This window comes from Clytia hemisphaerica, unplaced genomic scaffold, assembly GCF_902728285.1.
Source record: "Clytia hemisphaerica strain Z4C2 unplaced genomic scaffold, Clytia hemisphaerica genome assembly, whole genome shotgun sequence".
Taxonomy (NCBI): Eukaryota; Metazoa; Cnidaria; class Hydrozoa; order Leptothecata; family Clytiidae; genus Clytia; species Clytia hemisphaerica.
In genome coordinates this window covers 107,602-129,356 of record NW_027103977.1, presented here as the reverse complement: position 1 = coordinate 129,356, position 21,755 = coordinate 107,602, and the positions used below count along the sequence as shown (strand labels likewise).

At 36.1% G+C, this 21,755-nt stretch overlaps 1 protein-coding gene across 1 annotated transcript; it reads left to right on the top strand.

The window, feature by feature from the left end:
* The first annotated feature begins 1,091 nt into the window (after positions 1–1,091).
* LOC136810836 (uncharacterized) lies at positions 1,092–20,061 on the top strand. The gene is made up of 10 exons (XM_067067423.1): positions 1,092–1,370; positions 9,722–11,162; positions 13,189–13,415; positions 13,933–14,002; positions 15,524–15,690; positions 16,432–16,600; positions 16,838–16,924; positions 17,187–17,321; positions 17,459–17,611; positions 17,890–20,061. Exons 2-10 carry the CDS (start codon positions 9,750–9,752, stop codon positions 18,022–18,024), a joined length of 2,556 nt encoding a protein of 851 aa, XP_066923524.1. The 5' UTR covers positions 1,092–1,370; positions 9,722–9,749; the 3' UTR covers positions 18,025–20,061.
* Positions 20,062–21,755: the final 1,694 nt, after the last annotated feature.

The window sequence follows — 21,755 nt, the reverse complement described above, 5'->3', positions numbered from 1 at the left end:
GTGGACTGACGGTATGTGCGGGCCAAAAATTGGCTTTTAAAATTGCACCCTTACAGTGCAGCAAAAATCAGTGAAAATCATACCCTTAGAGTGCATTTCCCCCAAAATTTTCGATCCTTTTCGTGCAAAAGATGGTCAAAATTCTAGCATTTTTGGTCAAAATATCTAGATTTTTCAAAAATTTTCTGAAATTTCTCGAAAGCATCCACCGAAGGAGGACTTCAAAATATCTGTTCTGAAGGCACGTTCCAGCTGGATATGGCGGTCTGTTCTTACCGAACTAAAGAAACAAGTCTGCTGGAAAAAAGTGGTCTGTTCTACTGAAGATTGGGACCAGCTGGAAAAATATGGTCTGTTCTACTGAAGATTGGGACCAGCTGGAAAAGTATGATCTGTTCTACTGAAGATTGGGACCAGCTGGAAAAATATGATCTGTTCTTATGAAAAAATAGTCTGATATCTTATATTTATAAATAACGTGTCTAAGAATTTCCTATCTGTTCTGAGGGAATTTTAAAAAAGTCCTGAATGTGGTTGCCTGGAGTGGCAGCTGAAAATTCTCCATCTGTTCTACAAAACATCTGGAAATTGTGGATCTGTTCGAACTGTTAGCTGGAAATTAAGTTTCGGTTCTTAAAAGTCCTTCAATGTCAAGCTGGAATTTAGCGATCTGTTCTTATAAGATTTTGTCAGCCCTGGTAGATAAGAACAGTTAACTCGCGTAAAATCAATCGCCTGGTAATTTCGTATCTGTTCTGAATGTTTTTTTACCTCCTAGCTGGAAAAATATAACTGTTCTGAAGTAAAAATTTCTCGCCTGGAAAACGAGGAACTGTTCTTAATTTCGTGGAAATCCTTCCAGCTCGCAAATCAGAACAGATATTTGCAAATTTTAGGTTGGTGGCTGCTTCTGATTTCTACCCTTACAGTGCATCTCTAGTTTTTCCGACCCTTACAGCGCATTTTAAACATATTGGAAAAGGTACCCTTAGGACCCGCACATACCCGTCGGTCTTTTTGCCCAGCTGCCCCCCCCCCCCCCCGACTGTAATTTTTAAAGTTAATAAAATAAACATTTCGTCAAAAGTAATTTTTCCATGATCCTCCTACCTTTGAAATTCAATCATTTTCTTTTAAAGTTTATAGATCAATGGTTGTATTATAAAATCAAAGTCAAAATCTTATTAGTGAGCAACGCCGTTTTATTAGTGTGCATAGAGCCTTAACAGACTTGGTGATATAACATTTCAGTGATAACTACACTGCAGTGAAAGTGTCAACAAGCAACAAGCCATGTGTTCTACATGTTCTACATCAGCTTTTGGTATGCGGAACCTAGTGTATACTAGTTGGACTAGTGTTTGTCTTTGGTAAGTTTTTGTTTGATCTAGGCTTATTTGAAAAGGATTCAATTTCTTAGCTCAGGGTTGCTATAAAATTCTCAACTTCCAGTTGAGCTAGAATCTCAGTCAGAATGTATGTATCCGGGCCATTTCAGGGGGTGGCAAGGTAGAGTATAGCGCGCCGAATTACGTTTTATGACCAACTTTTTTTTCAACACCTACTTTTTTTTCGACACCAACTTTTTTTTTTCGACACCAACTAGGGAGGTCAGGGCAAAATTTCAAACTCATCTAATCATTGAAAATAGGTCCATCTGAAAAAGGGTAAAAAATGCAAGAAAATGAGGGGTCATAGACCTCTCAGAAAAAAGCGGTTCTGAAGATATGCCATTTTTTGTGGCTTAAAAAACAGCTCTTTCGGTAACAAATGGCCTTAGGCTAAATGGGTAAGAGCTGCGACGGCACCAAAAACAGTGAAAAAATCACTTTTTTAGATTCAAAATTTAATATCTTTTCAACGGCTTAGGCGGCAATCAAAAATATGTTCCATTCGGGTCCTAAAACATCTTCAAATCCAGTCGGTCGGTCGGTCGGTAGTAAATTTTGTCGGATTTTTAAGATCTAGTAAATCCCGATGAATCAAGTCGGCAATCAACAGAATCTTATGCCGCCATCTTTAATTTGCCAAACTAAATGTGCGCGCGCATGTGGTAACCTTACATTTTCGAAATATCTGGCAGTATTTTACAGACTGGTCAGTAAATTACACTATCTGGTCAAACAAAGGTGATTCCATGGTCCAATTTATATACCTGAAATTTTGCACACAAGCTGGGATTCATGAAACAAGTCAAAATCTGAATTTTCAAAATTTTCGGAATGTCTGACGATATTTTACAGACCAGTCTGTAAATTACACATTCTGGTCAAAAAAAGGGGATCCTGTGGTTCGATTTTCGCATTTCGCCATTTTACCGCACATGGTGCCTAAATGTGCAAATTTTGCACACAAGCCACAATTCATTTAAGTCAAAATTGAAAACCTGAAAATAGTCCCACCCCATGTCTGAAACTTTATGAGATTTTACGAGATTTCCAAAACTATGCCATTAGTTAACAACAAGTTTTTCCCACTTTCTTGAAAAAAAATTTGCAAAGCAGATTCATTGAGATTTTCTTTTGAGATTTTCTTTTCTTAGAAAAATTTCCTCGCAGAGAGGTAAAATTTGAATATATATTCCAATAAAATTTGAAACTGGCAACTCCTGATACAAAATTTCTACAGGCTGATTAAGTTTGGAGTATCTTTGAAATAAAAGTTTTCATTTTACTATGAAAATTTGAGGGCTTTCCTATTTTGGTAGAAGAAACGTTTGTCTTGGGAGGACACAAAAGTGTCAAGGCAGTAGCAAGAGATTAGGAATTTAGAGCAGATTTATCCAAAAAAAAAAAACTGAGACAAATCATTTTATGTTACTTTGTTGAAGCTAACATCCCAAAAATCCCGTCACATACAAATCAAAAAATTTGAAAAAAGTTAATGAGAAAATTTGTCTTACCATACCATAGAAAACTGACTCATACGTTTGAGCAGAACAAGTTTTGGAAAAACAAATTATATGGCTGAATAGCAGAAGCATTCAGCTTTGATTTGATACCACGCACTAGTAAAAACGTTGTGAAATTCCTACCAAAAATTTCAAACCAAGACTTAGTTTTCAATTTCTTGGCTCTTGGAGATCCTTCTTTTTTTCACGCGTAGATTCAAAATAAATTTGAATCACGAGGGAAGACAATGGTGAAAAAGTTATACGGCTAACGATTTTCGCTCAATTGTTATAACCTTTTGAAAAAGGCCTATGTTTTGAAACATCAGTGCCGGTTTCCATTCCGTCAGAAATGGTAGGTGGGTTGTGATTATCAGACGATTGTGACTCAAGGAAGCGACGAAAACGGCTGTTTTTTTTTTTTTAAAAGAAAGATTAAGAAATTTTCTATACTAAAAAAAAAAGTTTCTAAATATCTTTTTTCAAAGGTGAGATATTTATCTCCAAACCTCTTTTTTACAAAAATCGGGAATTGTTACCGCTTCGCGGGTGACCTTTCGGCCTCCCTACACCCTCCCTACACCAACTTTTTTGGACCTACCCCGGTGGGGTGGAGGTCCTATAAATTAACCTTTGTCCGTTCGTCCGTTCGTTCGTTCGTTCGTTCGTTCGTTCGTTCGTTCGTTCGTTCGTTCGTTCGTTCGTCGTTCGTTCGTTCGTTCGTTCGTTCGTTCGTTCGTTTCGTTCGTTCGTTCGTTCGTTCGTTCGTTCGTTCGTTCGTTCGTTCGTTCGTTCGTTCGTTCGTTCGTTCGTTCGTTCGTTCGTTCGTTCGTTCGTTCGTTCGTTCGTTAGCTTTCCTCGTGATTGGCTCATTAGTTTTTTCTGATTTTTTGCACAAAGATGTGTAACTATAAACCCTCGAATGTAACGGAGCCCGATTTTCGAAAAAAAAATTTGGGGGCAAATTTGGGCCAAAAAACGGCTAAAAAACAGGTTTTTTGGACTTTGTGAAAAATTGGATCATTAACTTTTTCTGATTTTTTGCATGAAACTAGGGTACCATCATAGGTAAAAGATGGCTCAAGCAGATTTTTTCAAAAAAATTTTGTTGGCTCAAAAATCGCATGTTTATCTATAAGAATCGCTATTAATAAGCATGCATCAATGTTCTTAGTTAAATTACTCAATTTTTTTATGAGATAGATGTTTTTTTTGCTCATGAGGGCTTACTTTAGAAGAATGTGTGTGTTTAGACATAAAATTTTGGTTGCTTGGCGTGTTTTTAGAGAAAAACTGGCCAAATTCGATATTTATTTATAAGCACATTATCAATTACTTAGGTATTAGCTTTTCTCGACATTGGCTCTTTGATTCTTTATGATTTTTTGCATAAAGATGCATAACTATAAACCCTCGAATGTGACGGAGCCCGACTTTCAAAAAAAAATTATTCTGGGCAAATTTGGGCCAAAAAACGACTAAAAAACGGGTTTTTTGGATTTTGTGAAAAATTGGATCATTAACTTTTTTTGATTTTTTGCATGAAAGTAGGGTACCATTTTAGGTAAAAGATGGCTCAAGTAGATTTTTTCAAAAAAATTTTGTTGGCTCAAAAAACGCATGTTTATCCATAAGAATCACTATTAATAAGCATACATCAATGTTCTTAGCCAAATTACTCAATTTTTTGATGAGATAGATGTTTTTTTGCTCACAAAGTCTTGAATATGAAAAAGTATTTCAAGAGTATGAAATTTTGGTTTCTAAACCTTTTTTTATAAGAAACAAACGACTAATTTTAATAGATCGTCACTATTTGTGTTCTGAATGATTGTTTTTAAAATGGTCACGCTCACGCAGATATTAATTATATATGTGTTAAATGCATAACCAGGTAGGTCCATAAAAGTATCACTTGTTTTTTTTTCGTTATCACACTTTTTTTTGATACCATTTCAGACCTGCCAACTTGAGAAGCAAAATCCGAAATCTAAGCCCGATTTTTCCAATTTTCTGACATCGGAAAACGGAAAAAATTTTCCAAAAATTCGGAAATCTGTGAAAAATTTTCCGAAAATCCAAAACACGGAGAAATTTGTTCCAACAATCGGAAAATCAGAAAATCAGGGAAATTTTTTTCTGAAAATCAGAAAATCTGGGAAACTTTTTTTCAAAAAATCATAAAAAGGAGGAAATTTCTTTCAAATATCAAAAATGCGTGAGAAATTAAACTTTTGGGCCGATACTAACTCTTGTCTCGATTACCTGCTAACGTTGATTACTCAAAGTGTAAAAAGGCCTTTACGTTTATATAGCGGTAAATACATGCACATGCACATGCACATGCACACTTTTCAGCAAAAGCACGCTATCTAGCCCTTCAGGCTTTACTACATCATTGCCGATCATCCAAAAAGTTAGTATTGGAAAAAAAGTTGGTGTCGGAAAAAAGTGGGTGTCGAAAAAAAGGTTGGTAATAAAAAGTAATTCGGCGTGCAATAGTAGAGAGGAGTGTGGTTGTAAAGATATTAAAATTTTAGTGTCAAAAATTTGACTAAAAAATGTCAAAAAAAGGTTAGGAAAATAGCTTGGAAAAAATCAAAAGGGGCCCCTGGAAATGTAGGAACAAAAAGTTATAAGTAAAGAATAAGTTTTTCTTAAAGGAGAAACCCCAAATGAAAAGAAAATCCATTTCGGCAGAAATAAAAACTTTTTTTGGGACATTCCCATGCAAAAGAAGTAAAAAAATGAAAAAAACTACATGAAAATTAAAGAACTGAATTTAGCGAATGTGATTTTTCTGATAAACATACAAAGTTTCAGCCTTCAACTACATTTTCCTCCACCGGCTCCAACAGCTCCACCTTTATTCAGTCTAGTGGCAACTAGGCAAAAGCCGAACTTTCTAAAAATTGCCGGAACAGCCGATTTTCGCCGGAAAAACGGTATTTCTTTAATTTCTTGAGCTGTACTTTATATTTTTTCATGAAATTTTGCACACTGATGCAAAATGTCAATACCTAAATTGTGACCCGATTTTCGAAAAAATTCATTTCCTGCCGAAAATGCCGGAAATATGCCGGAAAACCGGTTTTTTGACTTTTTCTCGAATTTTCATTTTTAGTTTTTTCAGATTTTTTGCAGAAAGATGCGTATTAGCAATACTCAAAAAATGGCCGAGTTCGATTTTTGAGAAAAAAATTTTTCCGGTGGAAAATGCCTGAAATATGCTGGAAATCACCGTTTTTCTAGATTTTGGACAATCTCAAATCAATGTCGCCTAAGAAAAAGTTAATTTTTTTGAGGAAAAAGTGGAAAATTTACATAATTGGCCATATAATCTTCATTTTTTATCTAAAAAGGTTGAAATTTTGAGGTTGGTTATAATTGATGGTTTATACCCAAAAATGAAAAAAAAACTTGAAAAAGGTTTGTTATTTGAGGTTAATATGACAATTTATAGACTGTTGTTAACCTCAAAATATAGAGACGCTTATTGAATTATTGGGGAAAAAAATATTAGGGAGTCATCAATAGGCTTCAAATATCAAGCTTGTTTAAAAAAGGTTAGAGATTTCCCACAAGGAAGGTGCAATTCATGAGGTTAAAAAAATGGTAACAAGTAACCTCACATTCTTAACCATATCTTCTGCTAGCATTTGTATTAAGTTATGGGACAAAAGTAAAATGATACTAGAAGCTTAGATCAATAGGGTTTTTATGAAATTGACAATCTTTGCTCTAACGTAGGGTTAAAAATTGAGGTTAAAAGAATGTTAAGGAATGTGAGAAATTTGCTTCTCTAATTGACCTAAATATAGTTCTATTCTATTAAAGCTACAGGAACAAAATTACTTTTTAAAAGTTTTCATAAAGTAAATAAGCTAAAAAAATATGAAATAGACCAAAAAGGTTCTTAAAATGAGGTTAAACAACCTGAAAAAGTAGGATGTTTTAGCTTATACCTTCAAACTTAAACAACTGAACGAAAAACGTTTAAGGTATACTACGATAAAAAGTTAACCTCAAAGATTTTTAATTCAGACTTAATTAACCTTTAGACACCGCTGTTTTTAAAAACAGCCACCGCTGTTTTTAAAAACAGCGCGCGCTGCTGCCGCTGTTTTTTTCATGAAAATGGAGGTTTCGCGGAAAATGTCATAAAATCTGAACCGCTAAAGCTTAAGTAAAAAGTAAACCCATTTTGAAAAGCTAAGGATCTATTTTTTCAGATAATACCAAAAAAACGCCTCATCACCCTTTTAAACCTGACTACACAGCCTCAAATCATAACAGTAAAAATTCCATGTTTACAATTTTTTTACTTTTTTTCTTTTTTTTGACAAATTGAATGAAAAAAGTGGGTACAAGGTAAAGATTGGTCCCAGAAAAATTATTTTGTTTTAGTTTATATTATAAGCCACCATTGTGTGAAATTTCAGGGCTGAAAAAGCTCATTTCATCTCAGAATCTAAGTTTCGGTGAAGCACACTTTTCCACCAAAATCGACACACTGGCCACAACAGGTAAATTAAGTGGTCCCGTTGCTCTAAAATTGGCCCTGCACTTACCCTAAGCCTGTAAAATTACTACAATAATCATAACTGACTCTCTATCATGTAAATTCAAGCAATAAAACACCAGAATAGTGGAAAAACTGAGGCAAAACAGCCCTGAGTTGTTGGAGCTAGAGATAGGCATGTATGTCAGGAAATACCCCCTAAAACCCCTTCAAAGCACATAGAAACGGCCAATAAAGGTTCTCTATCTCATATAATGATATTTATATGCTGAAGCTAAGAAAAAACCAGACATAAACACGACTTTTCAGTCCAAAAATCCATCAAACACCCTCTGTCCACCACTAAAACGATGTTTTGTTGACATTTGAAAAATACACCGACATTGAGTTCCGATATCTCGAGATGTATAAAAGCAGGACCCGTAAAATTTTGAATGAATGAACCTTCACCCCTATCCTGTCTGCTAAATTTTACAGAATAGAAAAATTCAAACTGGTCTTTAATTTATTAAACTTTGAAAGGACCCCAGTATCAAAACGTACGTGGTACGTCTCTCGGCCTGTATATAAGACATACGTGGTACGTCTCTCGGCATCTAAAGGTTAAGACTTAAGCTTTACTTTTAAGCTCAATATTGATATCAAAAACAGATTTATAAGTCATTAAAGTATACAACAAAGAATTAAAAAACCCTATAAGCCCAATTCACAAATAACCTCACTTTTGGTACCCAAACTAAGATATTAACCTCATTTTTTCTACTTTACCTTGTTCCTCAACCATTGAATAATGGATCCCACTATTTTTATCACACAATTTTCCCTTTTTATGAGGTTATCTGAAAGCTTAAAATCAACCCCTTTCTCAGGTACTTGTGTCTCTCAAGTTAATATACGAGTTAACCTCACTTTTTATACCAAAATATAATTTTTCATGTTTAGTTGTTTTTGATAATAGGCTACTGTTTGTCTGATATCCAAAATTAGACTGAAATATCATTGTTAACCTCACAATTAGGGTGTTTTTGTGAAATAACCTCAAATTTTACACCCTACTTGAAATGTTAACCTCATTTTTTCTAGCCTACCTTATTGCCCAATCATTAAATAGTAAAACCCAATCATTTATTTTTACTTTAACCTCACATTTCATACCAATTTTGGTCTATCTTTAAGGACCATTAGGTTAACCTCAGTGCAAGTTAACCTCATATATTCTTAACCCTACTTTGACCAAGAATATCTCTTTAAATTCAACACTTAACCTCTATAATGTATATATCATTGTGAACCTGAATAAATTTTGAGTTAGCATGTAAAGTAGCAAATAAAAATAAGTTAACCTCATTTATTTATCCTTTGTCAAAGTCAAAAAAGTTCTTTTGAAAAAGTTAGGCAATTTTTGGGGGTTTTGACTTGAGATGGTCCTTTTCATTAGACTTTTCCATATAATTGGTTGTTTTTTCATTCAAAAACATTATCAATAGCAATGCCCACCATTAAGCATGTTTCAATTTTCAATAAAATTGATTTTTGAAGCCGGAACTATTTTAAAAGTCGCCGGAACAGCCGATTTTCGCCGGAAAAACGGTATTTCTTTAATTTCTTGAGCTGTACTTTATATTTTTTCATGAAATTTTGCACACTGATGCAAAATGTCAATACCTAAATTGTGACCCGATTTTCGAAAAAATTCATTTCCTGCCGAAAATGCCGGAAATATGCCGGAAAACCGGTTTTTTGACTTTTTCTCGAATTTTCATTTTTAGTTTTTTCAGATTTTTTGCAGAAAGATGCGTATTAGCAATACTCAAAAAATGGCCGAGTTCAATTTTTGAGAAAAAATTTTTCCGGTTGCTGGAAATCACCGTTTTTGCAGACTTTCATTGGATTTTTTCCTTGTATTTCAATGTTTTTCACACAAAAACATTATTGATAACAATGCTCACCATCAAGCATGATTCAATTGTCAATAAAACTGATTTTTGCGACCAGAACTTCCTATTAATTTTTTCCCTACAACCCTTCTCTCTCCCCCCATCAACAATCAATGATGAATTTATTGTGTTGTGTATTTTCGCTAAATGCTATATATTTTCTGACTGATTTTTTTTATTTTTCTTTTCGCATTGCTAACTAACTTTCATCATCAGGTAGGTCCATTCAGCATGTTGCTTGTTTTACTTTTAAAAATAAACTTTGCAATGCCATGTCGTTAGTGATATCTATTTTGTTTTTTACGTTTGTTTTATGTTTGGCAATTTCTTTTCTGTTTTTAAAAATATATATTTTACTTTATCTCTTTTAAGAAACGGTTCCATCTTTACATTTTAAAAAATGGCCATTCCACCGACAAGCGCTACTGGTTCTTTCGACATACCGCTGACAAGCACTACTGGTTCTGTCACCATTCCGCCAACGAGTGCTACTGTTTCTGTCACCATTCCGCAAACGAGCGCTACAGGTTCTGTCGCCATACAGCCGACTAGCACTACTGGTTCTGTCGCCATGCCGCCGACTAGCACTACTAGTTCTGTTGCCATTCCACTGACAAGCACTACTGGTTCTGTCGCCATACCAGCTTTTACTTTATCTCTTTTAAGAAACGGTTCTCTCTTTACATTTTACAAAAAGGCCATACCGTCGGCAAGCGCTACTGGTTCAGTCGCCATTACACCGACGAGCACCACTGGTTCTGTCACCATACCGCCGACAAGCACCACTGGTTCTGTCGCCATTCCACCAACTAACGCTACTGTTTCTGTCACCATTCCACCAACAAGCGCTACTGGTTCTGTCGCCATTCCGCCAACAAGCACTACTGGTTCTGTCACAATTCTGCCGACGAGCGCTCCTTTCTCCGTCGTCATACCGCCGACGAGCACTACTGGTTCCGTCGCCATTCCGCCAACAAGCGCTACTTTTTCTGTCAGCATTCCGTCGACGAGGGCTACTGGTTCTGTCGCCATACCGCCAACAAGCACTACTGGTTCTGTTGTCATACCGCCGACAAGCACTAATGGTTCTGTCGCCATTCCGCCAACGAGCGCTACTGTTTCTGTCACCATTCCACCAACAAGCGCTACTGGTTCTGTTGTCATACCGCCGACGAGCACTAATGGTTCTGTCGCCATTCCGCCGACGAGCACTAATGGTTCTGTCGCCATTCCGCCAACAAGCACTACTGGTTCTGTTACCATTCCGCCAACGAGCGCTACAGGTTCTGTCGCCATTTCACTGAAGAGCCTTCTTCGTTCTGTGGCCATTCCACCAACAAGCGCTACTGGTTCTGTTGTCATACTGCCGACGAGCACTAATGGTTCTGTCGCCATACCGCCAACGAGCACTACTGGTTCTTTCGACATTCCCCCGACGAGCACTAATGGTTCTGTCTTCATTTCGCTGAGGAGCCTTCTTGGTTCTGTGGCCATTCCGCCGACGAGCGCTACTGGTTCTGTCGCTATACCACCGACGAGCACTACCGGTTCTGTCGCTATACCGCCAACGAGCACTACCGGTTCTGTTGCCATTCCACCTTCGAGTGCTACTGGTTCTGTCGCCATTCCGCTGATGAGCACTACTGGTTCTGTCGCCATTTCACTGAAGAGCCTTCTTCGTTCTGTGGCCATTTCACCAACAAGTGCTACTGGTTCTGTTGCCATTCCGCCGACAAGCACCACTGGTTCCGCCATGAATTTCAAAATTCCGTCGTTGACAAAATTGTTTACAATTGGGCCTTCCTTTTCACATGTGAGTACTGAAGTTGAGCCCATTGCTTTAGCACCTTACAGTTTGGAAACTTTAATGAAAACGATAGATTTGCTTCATTGGGCCATTGCAGATTTTGTCTGTTCTGTACTGTCAATGGCTCTAATATGGGACGGTTGGTCAAAAACATGGGATTGTTGATATCTGGCCTGTATTTTCACTTACTGTTTAAATATCTTTGACAAAAAAATTTGTTTTGATACTTCAACCAAGTTTAACAATCAAACTTTCACCATCCCATAATCACAATCAAATGTATTTTAAAGCATTTTAAAAGTACGTACATATTTTGAAGAAGTAATAACAACTTAATACACACTTGCTGCTCACATCTTGACGCCATTATTTGTTGTTGTTTTTCTCTGGAGACACATTTTCCAGTGTGCACTATTGATTGACATGTCAAAGTTACCGAGTGTCGATAACAGATCTCACAATTTTTCGCGGAAGAACAGACTTTTTTAATATCTGTGTTCGGACGCTTGTGCAAATGTGCGTGATCACATTTACGTGTCTCTCGTCGCAAAGAGTTTTTCCTTTTGAGGTGTGAAAGCCTACCTGGTAGGTGAGAGTAGCGTATTAACATTATTTGCGAGCCATCTATAATTTGCGTTAATTAAATGACTTTGCAGATTCGGTGTAATGGTGACCTAATTGCCATCCCATGTTTTGTCAGATAGTCCCAAGTTAGAGCCGTTGACAGTAACAGGGGGCAGACGACACAGGATTTCCACCAGGCCCGATCAATCAAATTTGTGTCGAACTAATTAAACTACATCAAACGATTAATCTAATCTAATGGAACACTTTTTGAAGCAATAGAGGTTCCATTAGTACGGTCTGTCAGTAAAAAGTATGGTTGTTAAAAAAATAGCACTAACACGATCAGAAACAGTCAAAAACCAGCCTTTTCCAATTTTCATCGAGTTAAAGCAATTTGTTCCTTTAATGTTTTGATCTGAAATTTTCAAGAAAAGTGGCCAACATATTTCCTTTGCTTTTTATGTCAACTGCGAGGTTGGACGGGGGTAACAGAATTAAAGTTCCTGAGTAAAATCCTAACTATCACCCACCCAAAAAAATGCCTTTTTTTTGCTAACATCTTTTAAATAAATACGCTGCCACTTTCCTATACGTTTTGTCCTTCAGAAAAATTATGTAATTTGTGCAGGTTTTTCAATAGAGATGTCACGTAACTCGAATCCCGTGTCTTATTGGACTAGAGAAAGCGAAAGTGAAATGGTGCGATCTGATTGGAAGAAAGATACCATGCGAACTAGAACAAGAATAATTCTCATTCTGAAACATTAAAAGTTGACACAACACATTGACAAATAATCCCTGTTAGAAGTTTATATCAAAATCTCCAACAAAAATGAAAGTGGTCTCTTTCTACCGATTGCTTCGTGGGGCTCCTTCGTGGACTATTTACCTTATCGGCCCTTTTCGTGAAGTTTTGGATATAGATTAAAAAAATGGATAGTTTTCATATCCTTTTTTCCTGCCTAAAATCCTCTAAATTGAGGAAAAATGGTAAAAAATTAACGCCGCTTTTAGGTAAAGATTGCAAAATTTTGGCCCTTATTACGCCGACCCTTTTAACACCAGCCTTTAATACGCCACAAGCCCAAAAATAACGTAAATAAGGACCAATAAGGTATTTAATTTCCACCAATAAGATTGCCGCATTTCACATGGTCACCTGTGGCCTTTCAGTGCCTTGCCGGGCAGGCGGCTGTAAAAGTTGTGTGTCAACGGTACTTTCACAGTTGTGTATGTACTGCATCTACACTGTTGTGTGTAACACCTGCCTATCTTCTCAATAAGAGTATACAAATCAAGGTAATGAAATAATATGCTTCTTAACTTATTTCACTTTCACATTTGGGCAACTTTCTGATTAAGGGATCATCTATGATTGTCAAGAGCTTTAATTAAAAATGTTTCAACAGGTAGGACCATGAAAGAAATTATCTTTTTAATCGCATTAACCTTATCTAAATTTTAGAGGAATCCAGATTCAGTAGATGAAATTCCAAAAAAGGCATACAAGACATTTCCGGAAAATGTAATGCAGCACGCGATACAAGCCTGCATCAACAAAGAGCTTGGTATCAAGGAAGCAGCCCGGGTCTACAACCTGCCAAAATCTACTCTTCACAGACGAGTGACGGGTTTAACTCAATCCTCGCAACCTGGCCGACGGACAATTCTAACAAAGAGAGAGGAGGCAAGGTACTCTCAAGTTTCTAATAAACGTACAGTAACGAATAAACATATAGTGTTGAAAATGAAGGCATAAAAATCTGATTAAAGGGTCTTTTCAGGTTTAGGTAAGAGGGTAAATAATGGGTATTCTGCTTTCTATTTTCCATAGTCAAAGAAGGGTATTTAGCCTCAGAAACACAAGTAGGCACTTGAAATTGAGGAAAATCTTTGTCGAAATTAATAGTACGTTTATTAAGCACTGGAGAGTAAGCATGAAAAAATATTTTGGATTATGTTAATGAAAGAGGAAGGTTTTTTCACTGGTGATTTATTTCGTCATAAAACACCCAGGTTGATGGGCAACGGTTGAAAGTTTGCCATTAGTTATTAGTATATACTTTTTTAATCCCTGGGCTGCTGCAAGATTTCCTCTCAAGGCGTTTTGAAGTAAATGCTTTGCAGAACTTTTGTAGCTACCATTTAGAATAAAGATTTTCAGTGTTTTCTTCCCAAAAAAATGTCAATGGGTTAATCATTTTTTTAGATTCACTACTGGTCTAAATGCAATGGCAAGATGGCACATGCCCTACGGAAAAACTCAGCTGCAGTTAATGGTAAAACGCTACCTTGATAAATCCGGGCAAAATTTGTTATTTCTGAAGGACAATTTACCGGGGGATGGATGGGCCAGGGGTTTCATCAGGCGGAATAAGATAAAACAAACGAAGGTGAAAAGTGCACGATTTGCAGTAACCAACAAGGACCTTAAGGTTAGTTGTAAATAATACTATTATAACAAAGAACAAACGTATCTCAAAGCTACGTTATATAAATGTTATGGACAACAACAACATATCTATGGATGACAGGAAAATTTCTACCTTGAAAAGGGTGAGTCAGGGCGTGTCTAGATTTAAAAAAATCAGAAATCCCAAATTTACAATCAATAGCACCCATTCTCAGGGATTCACTTATGGATTTTTAGTTGACCTATACCTTAAGGTTTCACAATCCAGTTGTGACGTAATTAAATAATAACCTAAAAATTAATTATTAGGGAAAGTGTGAATTATGACGTCATCAAATAATGACATCATAAATCGTAAAATAGCTAACTCTATAATCATGGTGGGCACACCAGGGGGGTTGAGAATTTTACTGAATTTAAAAGAAGAGGTTGCTTGTGAAAATTTCAAATAAAAGGGGTGGCTTGGACAAAAAGATAGGGGTTAATCTTTTAAGGGGGGCTTTTAGAAGATTTGGCAATTTGCAAAGAGTGTTTTCCATTCATTTTTTGACTAGCTACCTAGATTGGTATCTTGAATATCTTACTGTATCTGTTAAAAAGTAATTTCTGCCATTAGATTCATATTATTGTATTCTTCATTTTGATAACCTTGGAATATAGTTAGAGATTGTAAAAAAGTTTGTACGTAAAAGGTCGAAAAAAGAGGGGGGTGCCATTTTTAAGGGGAATTGATACCCCCTTTGCCCACTATGAATGTTATAAGTACATGCCGAATCTTTGTCAAATTTGGACCAAAGATGCATCTTAATGATGCCTAACTTTCCGAGTAAAATTTCTTTCGAAAATTTAGATGGGCTTAGCATATAATGTAAAAAATCAAGAAATCCAATTTTTTGCTAACGTCATCAAATTTTTAAATTTTTTTTTTCAAAAAGTGTTACATTTTAGTTAGATCTATCTTTGGTTCAAATTTGGAAAAGATTGGACATGTATTTTTAATATTATAGCGATTATATGATTCATGACGTCGCCAAATTCGATCAAATTATGACGTCACGGGATAACAATTTCTTTTATTACAGACTTTTGGGGTGATATTTTAATTAGGTCACAAACTGATTCATAAATTTAAGGCATAGAGGTAATTTAGAGCCCTAATAAGTGGGTCTCTGAATCTGGCTGCTATTGGTCGCAAAAACTTAGGGTAAACTGTTAGGTTTTCGAGACTTGCCCTATAGTCACTCAAGGCACAAAGTTATAACACTTTAGGTTCATAGCATCCTATTTGTCCTCAAATTTTGGCTTAACAATGGTTTTAAACGTTTTGCTTTTAAAAAGAGTGTACTAATTTAAGGCTAACCTGAAATTAAATCTTTATCTATCACAGGATTACTACAAGGAAGTCACAGATTCCCTGAAAGATATTCCACCCAGCCATATTTTCAACTACGGCGAAACCAACCTCACTGACCTGGGAAAAGAGGTAGTTTTGGTTCGCCGAGTCGCATCGAAGAGAATTGAAAAATGCGTAGAGCACTCTAAGCAGAGCTACTCGTAAGTAAACTGTGAATCTTTAATATTAGATTTATAATGATTATACAATACTACCCTTTGTCTCAGTACCCATGTGGAATTGATTATTTTGGCTGAACAACCAGGTGAGATCGTCACATTTCTTACAATTGGGATGAAAATTTTTATCGAAATTTCAATGGGGATAAAAAATATATTGCTTCCAGCTCAAAAACGCCAGTGCTGGGGATGGTTTGAGAGTGCTGTTTTTTCTTGCTGAATTTTCCACCAGAGACGTTTTTTTGCCAATCTTTTTAGTGGGGGGGGGGAGCTCACTTAACTTGCTCTGTGACATGGGGGTGTACTATCGGAACTTCTATTGGTGAGAACTAATTTTGTAAAGTTACAGGCTGAAACTGTTCTATGTTGCCTCATTCTGAGCAATATTGATGATTTTTAGGGGCTATTTCGTCAAAATACAAAAAGATAATTAGATTTCATCTTGACTTATTTTGGTGAATTTTAAGGAAACTCAAAAAAATGCGCCCAAGTTAGTTTGTGCTCAAAATAAGTTCCTTTAAAGTAGTAGTTCTTTCCTCTTAAATTTCCGGGTTAAACTTGCAGCTTCTTTCTGCCAATCACAGTGCTCAAAAGTCCAAATTGGGATAAAGTTAAAAAAGAGTCACCAACCTCAGAAAGAACCTTTACAGAGTTTGCGTTGTATCTGGGTCTGCTCTGTGATAAAGCCGAAATTATAGAATCCTGAAACTCGATATCTTTTAGGATCATGTACTGTGGAAATGCCATTGGTCAGTATCTCCCACCGATGATAGTTTATAAAGCAGAAACCTCTTGCCCCGAATGGGAACAAAACGGTGTTGAGGGAGCCCAATATGACGCAACTGATACTGGTTGGTTTGATATGGTGACTTTTGAGACATGGTTTCATAAGGTACAAACATTATTATATGTGATAACTCGCGAGGTAATATCTCTTAATGTTTTATACGTATCCGTTCTGTTTCATGTATCCTCCAGCAAAATTACCAGTATCCGAAAACATCCATATTCCAATAGACCCTAAAAAATGTAGCCGTAGTATCATAACCTGTTCACGTTATCCTACTGAATATTACTTATTGTTCGTTGTAAATAAAGTAAATCCAATGTATGACTCTATCTCATACAGGTCCTTCTACCAAACATCAAAGGCAATGAGAATTCCTGCATAATCGGTGACAATCTGCCATCTCATTTATCTTTGGAAGTGATTGAGGTAACTGTCTTTTTATTTTAGTATGTCATGATCTAATTTTATCTGCTCTACCTTATTTCCCGCATACACAACAGCCTTCCCTAACTGAGGTGTTTTCATAAGGGGCTAAATTTTAATTTATTGTTCAGCTATTGTTTTTATTGGAAGAGAAGGACATCTGGCACACAACATTTGGTTTACAAGGAATGTATCCCCTAGCACTGAAATAATGAAAACTTTCGCTTTCAAAGTTACTCTAGTTAGCTAACGCATTACTTCATAGGAATGCGAACGAAGGAACATCTCCTTCATACTTCTTCCTCCAAACTCGACGCATTTGACTCAGCCTCTCGACGTTGCCGTTTTCAAGGGCTTGGAGACAAAGTGGCGTGATGCAGTGAACGAGTGGAGAAAAACCGTAAGTACAGTACTTATTGTAATAGTGTGTGTTTTAACAGTCGTGAATTTGTTTACCTAATAATCTTTCAGTATTGCAAACCCAAGAAGATATCTGCAAAACGGACATTTAATAACCAAAGTAACTTTTTCTTTTAGGCACCTCCAGGAAACATTCCTAAGGCAGAGTTCCCTGCGTTGGTGAAGAAAGTGCACGATCAGCTTGAACCTGATACACTAATCAGCGGATTTCGCTTGTGTGGGATCCACCCACTTGATGCAACTCCTCTCCTACGAAAAGTTCCATCTTCGGTAAGTGTTCCATTTGTAACCATGTATCGCATTCACCCATCAGTCAATGGATGACAAAAGAAAATAGGCTTTTGAAAATAGCTATCGTCAGTAGTTGTAAGACAAAGACAACTTTAGCTCCCAAATAGCTATTTCTCGCGAGCTATTTCAAGCTTAACTTTTCACACTAGACCTAAATGTTATTTAACAATAAATGGTACTATAAATCTAGTTTTACACACATGATGTGTAGAATTAAAAGATAATAAAACAATTAAAACTGATTTCTCATACTTCAGGAGGATGTTGAGCAACGTGAGAAAGAAATTTTCGGCACCGTGTTCATGGAACAGGTTCTTGAAGTGCGTGATGAAATGGTAGCCACAGGAATGAAAAAACGCTCACCCCCACGAAAACGAAAACGAAAACGGTAAGCCAGTATCCTCTGATGTGTGGTGAAAGAAGAGCAAGAGAAACAAAAAGTTGCTAAGCAACGAAATTTGGAAAGAATGCAGTCAAAACCTGGAAAACACGCAAGAGTTCGTTAGCTAATGGTTAAACCTTAAAGAGATTGTAAAGGCCCTCAAAGTTTAATGTGTGAATCATCAGCTAATGCCAAATGACGTCGTTCTACAGCAAGTGTTACTGTGTCCCAACCTCATAATGTGTCTTCTGATGGTCCATCAGCCGCAAATCAAATTAATTCATCGACCGCTAATGTCACAGACCGTCATCTGTGTTACTGTATCCCAAACCCAGGTCATGTCTTCTGAGAGTCCAGCATCCATCGAAACTTCTGGAGTGTTGGTGGTTAGTACGGCAGACGTACAAGTTAGAAGGGGAAGTCGCAAGCGGAAAACAGTCCTACCAAATTCAACAAAGTAACCAAAGCAGCCCGAATGATTTTGCAAAAGTTGTGGTCTCAAATGGATTAAAGGGTCTGAGTTTGAATGGATCCAATGTGATACGTGCAACTAATGAAACCAGAACACTCAAGATGGAACCTTGACCAGATCACTCCCTATGAGAAAGAAAAATTTCATGATTTTGATTTTGCCAAAACGGACTTCTCTTGTTGCATTAAAATCTAATTTTACATTTCTTATTTACGACAAAGGCATATTTTCATCTTCGTTTAATTTGTACATATATCTTAAGAAAGTTTAAAAAAAGCTTCTGGCCAGCTGAAAATGCCGGAAATCACCGTTTTTGCAGATTTTCATTGGATTTTTTTCTTATATTTTTATGTTTTTCACGCAAAAACATTGATAACAATGCTCACCATCAAGCATGATTCAATTGTCAATAAAAACTGATTTTTGCAACCAGAGCTTTCTTTTTCATTTTTCCCTACCCCCCTTCCCTCTCCCCCATCAACAATCAATGATGAATTTAATGTGTTATGCATTTGCGCTAAACTTTATTGGTATCTAACTTTCATCATCAGGTAGGTCCATTCAGCAGCTACTTTAATGGGATAAATTTTCGCGGGGATTAAATTTCGCGGTTGAGCTCATCCGCGAAATTTTAAGATTTCGCGGGGATTAATTTTCGCGGATGAGGGATTTCCTGATTTTTCGCGGGGATTTAATTTCGTGCATTGGTGTACAAATTAAAATTTTTGAAAAGGGTCAAAACATTGAAATAAAATTTTTCCAGGAAAATTAAGAATTTTTTTTTCAAGTAATAAGAGGGTGTTTTGGAATAGGGCGAGGAGATATGTATTACAACTATCAAAAGTTGAATTTGAACTTCCATGGTGCGGAGCTAAATTTTCACAGCCTATTTGGGAAAAACTTACATATCCTTTTAAATGTTTAATTTCAAGCCAGTTGGATTACCCTCCTGCATTGAAAAGCTTTTAACAATAAGCGATCACTTTAGATAAAAAACGATAAAAATAGAAATTTCGCGGATTGCAAAAAAAATTCAAATTTTTCGCGGAAACTAATTTTCGCAGATGGGCCTTTTTCAAATTTCCAATGGGACTTATTTTCGCGGATGACACCCAAATCCGCGAAATCCGCGAAAATTAATCCCCGCGAAAATTTATCCCATTAAAGTAGCTTTCATTTTCTGGAGCTTATGCAAAAAAAAGAAAAAAATGGAAAAGTTGTGTTTTTTCCTGCTCTATTCACATTACTGAATTTTAAAGAGATTGTCCACTGCAGTAGTGGGTACAAAGTCCAAATATGTCCATAAATTTCGTATGGAGAGTTAGGGCTATACCGTCTAGACTGTTGATTTTGGACTACTTAATTATTGAATAAAGCATATTTATTTCATTATATTTTTTAAATTGTACAATACAAGTTTCTTAATATAGTTTTGTAGTTTTTAAATTACTTCATATTTTTTTATTGAATTATTTTTTGTTCCATTAGCGTAAATAACTTGTAGAAAGTTCGAGCTAAGGGGCCGGCCACATAGTACGTACACACTAAAGGGGGAGGGGGTAATTTATTAAAAACGTATGCTTGTGTACAGGGGGAGGAGAGGGTCGAACGAGGGGAGGGGTATCAATTTTTGACATTTAAGTCCGTCTGTGATGGAAAAGTTTTGAAATGATAAAAAAATCGATTAGGTGTCCGAGGTATCTAGCCTGGATATCCAGGCTGTAGTCAATTTCCCTGGCATTTTGTATCATATTTTTGCTTTTGTTTACGGTCTGGTCTACCTGGACCGGCTGCATCCAAATCTGAGGATGCAAAAAATTGTGGCAGAAGTCCTGTCATAGAAGATTCAACATTGTGCTGAATATTCGGCCAGTTGTGTTTGCATTTATCAATTTGTGTTTTAAAATAGGTTTTGTTAGACACACATTATTTTTTGCAAGTTATACATGCACTTCATTAAAAAAAAAAGAAAACATGTTTATATTATTAGAAAAATATTTGACTATAAAGCTATAGAATTTTGCTATATTTATGAAAAGTAAAATATTTTTTAAAATTTTTCATTTTGTCCCTGTAAAATCTTTCTTGCTTATTTCAGGTAAAAGAAAAATAATCTAATGTCAGAATGGAAGGAAATCAGTCAGAAAACAGAAAAATGGGCCAGCTATCATTCACCCAAGGAAATGTTGAAATAATATTGAGTATAGGGAGGAAGAAGAGAGTATTTATCTCAAGTTTCAGGATAATTTTGTAAAGCTTGGTATATGTGCGGGTGTACAACAATTAAAGACTTCTGAAGGGCGTTGGGATAGTAAAAAACAGTTGATATTTACTGTTAAAGGGACATAAAAGTAGTAGTAAAATATAAACATCACGCGAACCATGTGTCATTTATAAAGAGAACAATTAAAATCACGTGTCCAAAACAAACTTGTAAAACAAAATCAGTCATATTTGTTTTTATTTTTTATTTTGACATGTGACATTTCTTTTGATTTTGTATCCCACTGCATACGGTTTGTTTACAAATTTTTGTCAGTACTTTTATGTCCCTTTAAAGGAGGAGGATGCCCAGAGTCAAGTGGAGATGAGATTTGTATCATAGAAATGGAAAATTCAGAAGAAACAAAAGAGAAAAAACTGTTTGTTTATACATAGGGGGAATGTTTTTGTGATTCAGATGGATTGATAAAATATGAAGAGACAAAGTATTATGCACACCCTAAATGTCCCAGTTCTCTGAAAAGACAAGTCTAGTTATTCATCAAGGCTAGATGTTTTATACAGGCCTTTTTTACTCACTGACCTTTATATATCCCTGAACCAAGCTATATCCACCATATTTGATTCAAGTTTCTTTGGAATTGGTACCCGAGATGAAGCCATTGTAGTGTTTGAAACTTTGCCTAACGACAAACGGCACTAGATCATTAGTGTACAAGCGAAACTTGACATAGCGCTCTCTCCGCGAGTACCAATTTAAAAAAAACTTCGATCATAAAATTTTGCTTGGCCGACATTGAGTAACTTGGTCCCAGGATATATAAAGTTCAGTGTTTTACTTCATTGATAGTTGCTTCCATTTTCAGTGGACTTTATTATTTGATTTGATCGATATTTTATTGGAAACAAAGGCCATGAGAAGTTTATCAACATGTCAGAAGTGTTGTCTGAAGTTTGCTGCCTTTTCTAACATTTTCTTATAGGTATTGTATATCATAATTGTTTTTTTAGTAAAGGAAGATATTGAAAGTATAACATTCAGAAAG

Bases quoted from the DNA above. Each gene is read 5' to 3' on its own strand.
- LOC136810836 (XM_067067423.1), top strand. From the start codon at position 9,750: ATGGCCATTCCACCGACAAGCGCTACTGGTTCTTTCGACATACCGCTG. The intron at 13,416-13,932 runs GTACTCTCAAGT...TCATTTTTTTAG, and splicing joins ACAAAGAGAGAGGAGGCAAG to ATTCACTACTGGTCTAAATG. The intron at 16,601-16,837 runs GTACAAACATTA...TATCTCATACAG, and splicing joins TTGAGACATGGTTTCATAAG to GTCCTTCTACCAAACATCAA.